This window comes from Nannospalax galili, unplaced genomic scaffold, assembly GCF_000622305.1.
Source record: "Nannospalax galili isolate Female #2095 unplaced genomic scaffold, S.galili_v1.0 scaffold283, whole genome shotgun sequence".
Lineage (NCBI taxonomy): Eukaryota > Metazoa > Chordata > Mammalia > Rodentia > Spalacidae > Nannospalax > Nannospalax galili.
This window is the reverse complement of record NW_008350535.1, coordinates 1,469,874-1,480,611: the sequence shown is the minus strand read 5'-3', so window position 1 is coordinate 1,480,611 and position 10,738 is coordinate 1,469,874. Positions and strand designations below refer to the sequence as shown.

The 10,738-nt window shown below is 39.7% G+C and overlaps 1 protein-coding gene across 2 annotated transcripts in view; it reads right to left on the bottom strand.

Annotated features, from left to right (window-relative positions):
- March1 (membrane associated ring-CH-type finger 1) overlaps nt 1-10,738 on the bottom strand; it is an 889,338-nt gene that overhangs the window by 169,846 nt on the left and 708,754 nt on the right. For both annotated transcript variants that reach the window (XM_008847798.2, XM_008847797.2), the window contains one exon: nt 9,890-9,940. In XM_008847798.2, the coding sequence (XP_008846020.1) occupies nt 9,890-9,940 (51 nt within the window). The remainder of the gene's footprint in view (nt 1-9,889; nt 9,941-10,738) is intronic.

Genomic DNA, 10,738 nt, shown 5'->3' with positions numbered 1-10,738 from the left:
TACCCCCATCCCCAAGGGGGTTGGGAGTGGGCAGCGGCAACATTGGTCAACTTTTCCCAGGCTGCCTTTTCTAAACTAATAGCTCTGGCGGTGTACTTTTTTTGGCCTTTTTTCAAGACAGGGTCTCCCTGTAGCCCCAGCTGAACTAGAATTCACTATGTAGACCAGGCCCACCTGCCTCTGTACCCCCATCCCCAAGGGGGTTGGGAGTGGGCAGCGGCAACATTGGTCAACCTTTCCCAGGCTGCCTTTTCTAAACTAATAGCTCTGGCGATGTACTTTTTTTGGCCTTCTTTCAAGACAGGGTCTCCCTGTAGCTCCAGCTGTCCTGGAATTCACTATGTAGACCAGGCTGGCCTTGAACTCACAGAGATCCGCCTGTCTTTTTTTTTACCCTGGGTCCTCAGGAGTTGGTACTGAATGACGGACTGCACGAGGAAGCTCTGCCATATAATGACAGCAGGAAGAAATACGTTATTCTCTTTCCTTGTGTTGTTGTGGCTATAAATGACCAAATATAGTACCTGTTACCTGCTAAGGGTTGATAGATCCCTCAGGAAAGCAAGCTAGAGTAACAGAATTAAGAGCAGAAGGGAAAAAAAGATCCTAGAAGGTAGATGGGCAAATACATTGGTATCAGTTATGACCTCTAAGTGAAAAGCAACACTGACAGCTATGTTTCATCCTATGCATCCTCTTCATGTAAGTTTTCTAGAAGTGTGCTCAGTAAGAAGCCTGGAGAAGCTCCGTTGAGGTGAAGGAGACAGTATGATAGTCAAGTGAACCTCAGTGGTTCAAAGAGTCCTGCACTGTGGTAGCTGCTGTTCTCCCCATCCCCATTCCACATCCTTATTACAGGCCACTGTCCCTGTCACTCAGGTGCTAGGATGTTGGCTGATGATCTTACCTATTTCCCCTTGCCTGTGGCCAAATAGTAACTTTCTTACTGGGGATCTATGTATTCCTCTATCCTAGCAGGTCCATGGCTGCTTGGTAGAGATCTAGAGCCTTCCACCACTTCCTCAAGATGGGATTGACACTTTGTATAATATGATATCCTATGCCAGAACTTTGGGCTTCATCCAAAAAACTGTGTGTATTTGATAATAATGCCCATGGACAGGCATGGTCTAAGGGCAATTGCTCTATAAATCCAAATTGTTAAGAACACACATACTATGAGCCAACACAACAGACAAGTTCTATTTATTCATTCAACAAATACTCATTGAAACTCCCCAACCAAAGCAGGTCATGAACGTCGGTAGACTGTTACTACATCTTTTCCTCCAAAGCTGAATAACCATATTCATATGTTGTCTGGTAAGCAGTGCAGCAGTTCATTGAACAATGGTATTTGCCCATTGTGAGGAGGGCTGTTGCTGCTACCACACTTTTTCATACTCAAGTTTAATCTCAGTTGAGTGATTTTAGCACTTAATGCCAAGGTCATCATGACAGGAAGTCAGGCACTCCACCAAGAAAGAGATTTTTGGAAGGAGTGTTCAAAGGAGATAAGGAAATGGTTTGGGCTTCACACCTGCAGCTGCAAATGCTCATTCTACTAATCCATGACTTTTTAGTTTTTCTTTGGAAATTGTGACCAGTTATCATCTGTAAGAGTACATAACAAAAAGGAAGAGTGAGTATGGACCAAATGAGTCTAGAGGATGGGTCATCACAGGTATTGTCAATGTTCTGATGAAATCTTTTCTAGTCCCTTTAAACATGCGCCAGCATATGCCTCTCTAAGCTTCTTGATGTTTTTGCAATTCTCTTTGGGAAGCTGTCCCTGTGACCTTTTGGATTGTTCACCTGCATGAGAGGAGACTCAACATGCCAAAAACTTTTCCTGTCTCTGAAAGACCTTGAGCCAGTGAGAGGTAAGCAGTCAAGAATGGAAGCCTGGCTCTAGGAGGATAAACATACCTACATTTTATATTATTGTTCTAGTTGCTTCTTGTTGCTGTGATAAACACCATAACCAAAACCAACTTGAGGAGGAAAGGGTTTATTTTAACTTATATCTCCTAGGTCATACTTCGTCACTGAGGGAAGCTGTGCTGGATAGCTTTAGTGTCAACTTGACACACCTGGGTTGAGGGAGCCTCAATTGGGGAATTTCCTTCATTGGACTGGCCTGTGGCCATGTCTGTGAGGCATCTTCTTGATTGTTGTGTGATGTCGGAGGGCCCAGCCCACTGTGGGTGGTGCCAACCCTGGGCAGGTGGGCCTGTGTTGAATAAGAAAGCAGGTTGAGCAGGGGCCAGGGGAGCAAGCCAGTAGTCAGTGTTCCTCCATGGCCTGTGCTCCAGCTCCTGCCTACAGGTTCCTGTCCTGAGTTCCCACCTTGGTCTCCCTGTGATGCAGGAGATGTAAGATAAATAAATCCTTTCCTCCCCAAGTTGGTAGTGATCAGAGTGTTTTGTCACACAATGAAGAACAAACTAAAACAGAAGCCAAGGCAGGACACTAAAGGCAGGAACTGAAGCATGGACCATGGAAGAGCATGCTTACTAGCTTGCTTCCCCTGGCTTGTTCAGCTACCTCTCTTATACAGCCAAGGCTCACCTACTCAGGATGGCACTATCCAGAGTGGGGAAGGCCCTCCGATATAAACATGAACAATTAAGAAAACGCCTCACAGACATGGCCACAGGCCATCCCATTTGAGGAAAAATTTTAAGTAAGATTCCCTCTTCCCGGATGACTCTAGTTTGTGTCTCTGACAAAAACTAACCTGCACAAATCCTCACAAAGGAGCAAGGAGGCTTCTTTTGACTTCTTATTTCCTGTGCTGCTTCTCTCCTGCAAGAGCTTCTTCTGGTAATATCTGTCATTAAATCACTGTGAACATTTCCCATCTCAGGATCTTTTTCTGGTAAGCTGACCTGAGACGTCTTCTTATTATACATTTATGCAGAGTTTTTGAATAGGATATATGAATCTAGATTTCATGGAAGGTATTTGGCCTTAAAAGGTCTGAGAGTTGTTGGGTTAAAAAGCATGAGGATAGATGAACTCAATCATGGAGTGGTCATATAGTAAAAACCTCAGGACCTATGAAGCTTCAGAGTTTCTTAATCTTCTCCATCACCTTTCTTAATTCAACTGAATTTATATCCATTTACTCAGCTTTGGTCTCAAGATGAACCTTGACTGGGGATCTTTGAAATTTCTCCAATTAGTTCAACTTATTTCTTAATATTGCATCCTGATTTACTCCATCAACTTATTCAGCTTACTCTCTAAAGGTATGCTGCCTCGGGGTATGGCTGATTTATAGGTCCCATGTGTCAGTAAACCTGAGATGGATCTATCATTAAATCAAAACATTAAATACCTGTTCAGAAATGCAAATACTTGACTCAGTTTTAGCTGAAGGGATTCCTAGTACACTTTAAACATGGCCACAGATTCACCTTGACTTTGGTAGTAAATATTTGGGCATCTTAAAGGCAACCTTGGAAAACATGGATCGATAAAGATTTGCAGAGGAAAACAGAAGCATGGATTTGATCAAACACAGCACCTATTTAAAATGTTGTGATCCATTTGAACCTTGTGCATCATATATCCTCAAAAGTATTTGTTGAATAAACTGTTTTTACTATTTTATAGGTCTTCTTGCATTGCAAAATGAACTAGGGTATTCATACATGAGAAATCGTTATGAATACTATTTTATAACTATATAGCATCTTTATGCTAATCTTCTAGAAGATATTTCTAGGTGGAAAACAATTTGGATGAAACTTGTCAAGTCAATGATATCTAGGGAATACACTAAGAAATTATGGAAACCAACTGAAATATCATTTTGTTAAGGTAGTCACTTTTGAATTTCTTTTTATAAATAAATTAGATTTTATGAGCTGTTTTCTGCACAAGCCAAAAAGCTAAAAATTTTATTCAATAGAGGAATTCTGTGAACTTGAATTAGAAGTAAAGGCTTTCTTTCTTTGTGACAGCTTGGTTTTGAGAGGCTGTTCTTGTGAAATACATAATGTGCTAGTTGAATACAATGATCTCTTACCACAGAAAAAGTAAAATAAATATGGAATCTGGTGATTTTCATCCTTGAGAGCATGTGAGTCACATGTTAAAAAGCAGAAATAAGAACTAATATCATATTAAAAGAACTTAAATATAAGTGGCAGAAAGTGAAAACTGCTTTGTTCACACTTTTTTCAGACAATTTCATTTTTTTTTAACTTTTACAGAAACTTTATTGAGAATTTCATACATGCATATAAGGTGTTTTGATCAAATCCATGCCCACTCCCTCCCCTCCAACATTCCCCCCTCTGAAGAGGTAACCCTAAAATCTTTTAAGAATTAGATACAAGCTCCCAATTACTTTTGACATTTTGACACTTTTGGCCTTTGAACAGAGTGTGTTGCTAATAGGTCCAAGGATATTTTGACTTTTAGCCCAGAAATGGGCTACATTTCTTTGGGGCCTTTTTACTTTAACTGCCTAGCCAATTCCTACCTCCTATTTTTATCACGCCATCCTCTGAAGGGGTTACCCAAATTGCCAATAGGGAATAGGGATGCTGACTGCTCTGGCTTCTTCCATGCTGAGCAGGGATGCAGGGTGAGGCAATTGGAGTACCCCTTCAGTGGGTCTATCTAAAAGACTCCCAAATTACACAACTCTTTTTCTGACAATTTCTTATACATTGTTTCAAACCTATATAAATTCTCTCTAGTTCTTGGATCAACTTTAATGTATCCAAAGCATGCTAGCCATACAAAAATAAGACAAATAAAGAAAAAATAAAAACACAAAAAAATGTGATGGTACATGGCTGTAATCCCAGCACTCAGGAGACTGAGGCAAGAGGATCTAAAGTTCAAGGCCAGCCTGGGATATATAATGAGTGCCTATTTTTTTTAAAAAAAAGAGGCTGGCAGGGGACAGGGTTGGGGGTGGGTGAAATGGAATAGAGATTTTGTGGGCAGGATCTGACTTACCAGAGTCCTGGTTGGGCAGGTCTGTCTGGCTGATTGGGAGGCCAGGAAGATAGTGGTGGGACCACCTGAGGAGGGATTTAGCAATCTATCATAGGGTGTTTGGCTAATCTGGGTTAGGAAGCTAATTTAACTAGTCAAGAGATCTGAGGCAGAGGAATTGGAGCCCACCTGGTCCAAGGCTGGCACGGGACTGGGTGGGGGCGGGTGAGAGGAATGGACTATAGAGGCAGTGGGTGGGATCTCACTTCCCAGAGTCCTAGGTGGGTAGGTCTATCCTGTTGGTAGGGAGCCAGGGAAGATGGAAAGGCACCTGAAGAAGGACTTAGCTATTATTCTCTCTCTCTCTCTCTCTCTCTCTCTCTCTCTCATCTATCTATCTATCTATCTATCTATCTATCTATCTATCTATCTATCTATCTATCTATCTATCTATCTATCTATCTATCTATCTATCTATCTATCTATCTATCTATCTATCTATCTATCTATCTATCTATCTATCTATCTATCTATCTATCTATCTATCTATCTATCTATCTATCTATCTATCTATCTATCTATCTATCTATCTATCTATCTATCTATCTATCTATCTATCTATCTATCATCTATCTATCTATCTGATCTTTTATAGAAAAGGTCTCCCTGTAATCCCAGCTGGACTGGAACTTGCTATGCAGACCAGGCTGGCCTTGAACTCACAGAGATCTTTCTGTCTCTGCCTTTTGAGTGCTAGGATTAAAGGTGTGTGCCACCATGCCCAGCTTTTGAACTTATATTTTTAAATCACTTTTTCCTGACAGCTGATCATTTCACACATTCTTCAAGTCTTTGTTTACAAACCATTCTTCTAAGGAACTATTTCTGAGCTATCCTAATCCAATTAAGCAGAAATGATCTCTTTCTGAACTCTCATAGTTTCTCCATTTTTTTTGGTCTTTTTGAGACAGGGTCTCTCTGTAGCCCCAGGAACTAACTATGTAGACCAGGCTGGCCTTGAACTCACAGAGATCCACCTGCCTCTGCCTCCCAAGTGCTGGGATCAAAGGCGTACGCCATCACGGCAGGCTCTCCACTTCTTTTTAGGAGAGTATGTCTAAGGTTCCCCTTGCCATGCCCAGAGTCTGTGATCTAGGCATCCTCAGGGTTGAATTTGTAGTCCAGCTATAATTTATTACAGTGAAAAGATACAAAGAAAATGCACATGGACTCAAGATCATAAGAAGTCCAGCCCAGCAGAGCAAGTCCCAGAGGAAGTGGTTAATTCCTATAGCAGTGGGTGGTAATAGCACCAGTGAGGTATTAGGTACCAGGGAAACTCACTAGAGGCCCATTGCCCAGAGTTTTTACTGGGGCTGGGCCTCTGGTCATTTCTTTGCCTGTCTTGTACCAATATCTCATACTCTCTGAAGAAAAGCATGTGTCTAGAATAAGTCACATGTTTTGCAGTTCAGGAACAATGAAATTCTTATCAGGTAGGGCAGCACTCTAGCTCTGAAGTCCAAGTTCACAGATGCCAACAGCAGCCAAACTTGCCAGAAGTTTTTTCTAAGGATGAGAGTCTCAGGCCTGTTAGTGCTTGCGTGCTTATGCTGTTACAGAGTACTGCTTTATATATATGAAGTACCCCTATATCTAATATGTTAATACTATGTATATATCTATAAATTATACATATAATATGTATTGTACACATATATTATGTATATGTATGTACACATATATTGTACACATGTATTATGTATATGTATTATGATATCTTATATACTTTATCTCAGCTCTATCAGTTTGCATTCACTAAAGATAGGATAGACATTGTTTTTCATTGCTCCAGTATCCCAATATAGAATAAGATTCCTGAAAAGAGACACTTAGCAAGGACTGCTGATTAGAAGGTTTGCTTATTTAGTAGGGAACTTCCTAAATGAACAGGTAGGAGAGAAAACTAAAGAATGTAGAGGAAGCGTTGCTATCCTGTCCTCAATGGTGTTCTCACAAATATCTGAAACTGTTCTGTGCCAGTGGATAGAGGCTAGCACAAACCATATGAAAGGGAAGGAAGGCATCAATCATGAGTGATTCTAATACGGACTTTATTATTGTTGAGAGCAAAATATTTTTAAGGAGAACTGGGTGTGGCCATGCTTGCCTTTAATCCCAGCTCTTCAGAGGCAGAAGGAGATGGATCTCTGAGGCAGGTAGATGTCTGTGACATCAAGACCAGCCTGGAATGGTCTACATGGGGAGTTCCAGGCCAGCTGGGGCAACATAGTGAGAGCCTATCTCAAAAACAACAAAAAAGTATTTTTAAGGAAACAGGAATCTACAGTAGAATTTTAATATTTTCTTCTTTAGCACTTTAAAATAAATGAATACAAATATTTCTAGATGTTGTCATTTCATACTGGGGAGTTCACAGGACCTTAATGAAACTTTTATCATTTAGTAATTAATTCATATAAGTAGTGAGGACTCAGCAATGTATTTAACATTTTTGACTGTCATTCTGACATAATACCAGGGAAGTTGTATTGTGTTGAGCTACGTGAACTTAGATTCACTGAAATCTACATATTCCTAACAGGGTTTGATGTCTGAGATTTTGCTGTGAGACAATTAAGGTAAGAGAAAAGGTTTTTCATTCATTTATGAATAGAAAGTTTCAGAATGTGTAAGAACGTATAAAAGGGAAACCATATGTGATTCTATATACTTTTTAAAAGAATAAATTAAGAGGCTGAGAATTGTAAACACATTGCATTTTGTCAACCAGCAGTTTGGAAAGAAGATATAATTTTGCTCCTAGATGACGAATATTTGGTGTGACTAAGGATCTGTGAGTCTTGTTTCCAAGTTTCCAAGTTGTGACTAACTCAACACTTATCTCTTCAGAAAGATGGCACTGATCTGTGGCTGTGGCAGGCTCTTTGCTCTGAGACTTGGACAGGCATTTGAAACATTGTTAATATAAAAGAAATCCTTTGGGTGAATGATATTGTAAGTCCGTGTCACAGAGGGGCCATGTGTGTCTCAGGGAGCTTAGGTAAACATCTCTGGCTCACACAAGTAGGAAGTGACAGAGCAGAGACTCCAATTCAACGTCTCATCCTTGTTTTCAACCAGGAAGCCACATCACCTCTCAAATACCTATGGAGGGATTTAGAGTTGACTGTAATTAGAACTGTTCAGTAATGTATTATAAGATTTTTATTACTGTTACAAATACCTGAGATAATCATTGTGTCAGGAGAAAAGAATATTTTGGATCACAAGTTTTGAAGGTTATGAACCATGACAAGGAAAGTCTTTTGCTTTTATATCCCTGGTGGTGCAGGGCGAGCAGGAACACACCATAGTGAGAGTGGGTGGTAGAGCCAAGCCACTCAACTCGTTGCTAGGGAGCAAAAATGAGCAAGGAGGGAGCAGGTTTCAACAATCTCCTTCAAGGGCCCCACCTGGTCTAACAATCTGTCACTCCATTCCATCTCTTAAAGGTTCTGCTACATTTCAGTGGTTCCTCTAGGAGAACCACGCCAGAAACACATAGGCCTTTCGGTGGCATTTACTACCCAAGCTATACCGCTACTAAATATATGGGTCTCTTGCACTTCTGCATGGCTTACAAGCAAACATACTGAGTGGTTATGCTGTGGATCATCTTTGGAAGGATGCCTGCATAGTTGGAGGCATTGTACCACAGTTATGACCCCCTTATACAGGAATGAACAGGCATGCCTACTGTCTGTTAAAACATGGGGTTTGCTAAGCTCAAGATTTTATGCTCCTGCATAAAACACATTGAGTATGTGTGTACATGTTACCTGACTGTGGTAGACAGGCACTCAGAAACCTATTGTAAGATAATACTATTGACACTCTGGCAACTCCTATTTCTTACTTCTCAGTAAGTAATAAAGCCTTCAGTTTCCAAAAACTAAACAGAAAAACATTTCTCTAAATGGGAAGTTGATGTGGTTTGTATAATTCCTAAAGTTGATTACTAATTTGGCACTCCATTCGGTATTTAAAATCACTAATACAAAAGTAAGTTTGACGGGGGCTGGAGAGATGGCTTAGTGGTTAAGGGCACTGGTTGCTCTTGCAGAGGACCTGGGTTTGATTCCCAGCACCCATATGGTGGCTAACAACTGTTCATAACTCCAGTCCCATGGAATCTGATGCCCTCTTCTGACCTCTGTGGGCACTGCACAACACAGGGATACGGGTAACACATACACACAGGCAATACATATTAAAAAAATACACATTAAAAAAATGCAGAAGGGCCCTGGACAGTGAAAGACCCAGAAATGGATTCAGTTCTCGTCCATGATAAATTCATCTTGGTCCTGATTATATTTTTGAAAATCAGAGTTCAGCATTTTGACAATTGGCCCTAAGTTTATTACATTGATTTATAAAACTTACCTAAGTAAAAATGTATAAGTTTTAGCAAGGTGGACCTGAATTTCTGAAAAATTAAATTTATGGTGGGTCTCCCTCTAGCCCCAGTGGCCTAGAATTTATTATGCAGTAAAGGCTGGCCTTAGTCCCTCAGAAGTCTGCCTGCCTCTGTTTTCTGAACACTGGGATTAAAGGTGTGTGCCACCAGGCATGGCTGTTAATACAGTTTTAATTTAAGAGTGTGTTATCTCTATGGAATTTGCAGTTTAAAAAGGCCACATTTGTCATGAACAACTCTGAAAGTAATAAATTATTTTCTGTATTCAGAACCAAGTGGAGAAAGGAACTTATTGTGTTAAAGCATGATGTTTAAAACAGGAAGAGGTTAAAATAGTTCAAAGCTTTAAGGAGTCATATTTATGTATTTCTCATAAATAGCAATTATCAGTTAAACATCATTATATAACTTGTGAAATGTAGAAGTCAAAAAGAAGATTTCACCTACTTTTGATATGTTACTTGATCGACTTGCAGATCGTCCTGGGGACTTTTCATTCTGAAAAATAAAATTGGAAACAGTGACGAAAACAAAGTAAGATCCACCTCTGTATCACTAAGAGGAGAATGTGCAATGGGGAGGACTACAGATAACCTCAGTATTGTTTTGAGTATAAATAGTCTATGCAGAATGACTTTCATCAATTTTTATTTCTCTAATATACAGCAGTGTACATTTGAGATATTTCCGTTAATAACTGAGTAGTCATCAATGCTAGCATGAAATAATTATTTCTCCAGAAAATATTGTGCAAATCTTGTGAAAATAAAATAAGAAAATGAAAACATTGCTCATTGTTTCTCCTTCTGTTTTCACAACCAGATAATTCTGAGCTAATTCTACTTCCCAATTCCAGTTAAACATTCCATGGCAGATGTGTAATAGACACATCCAACTTTTGTTCTTCTGAAGCACATTTTACTGGGCATTTCTGTCATATGAGCTTTAAAATTTAAAATGCTTTGTAAGCTGTATTTTAAAATTTAAAACAAAAATATTTTAAAATTGTATACTGTGTTCTTGCCTCTTCAAGATTTTCCAGTTTAAAAGAAAAGATACATCAAAAATTCTTTTGAATGGAACTTTTTGTGTCATTAAATTTTAAAGTAGTAAGAGAGTTGAGCCTTCTAGTTGAAGGCCAGCACTATTTTCCTGAACACTACAAACTTCAAAACTCAATCTGTGCCAGCCCTGAGGCTTCTGAGGGTCGGTTTGCTATTTCTAGCCTGCTAATTGTCTGTTAGAAGATAATTGAACAGAAAACCAGGGTTTACAGATGTGGCCTTTCCAGGAAGA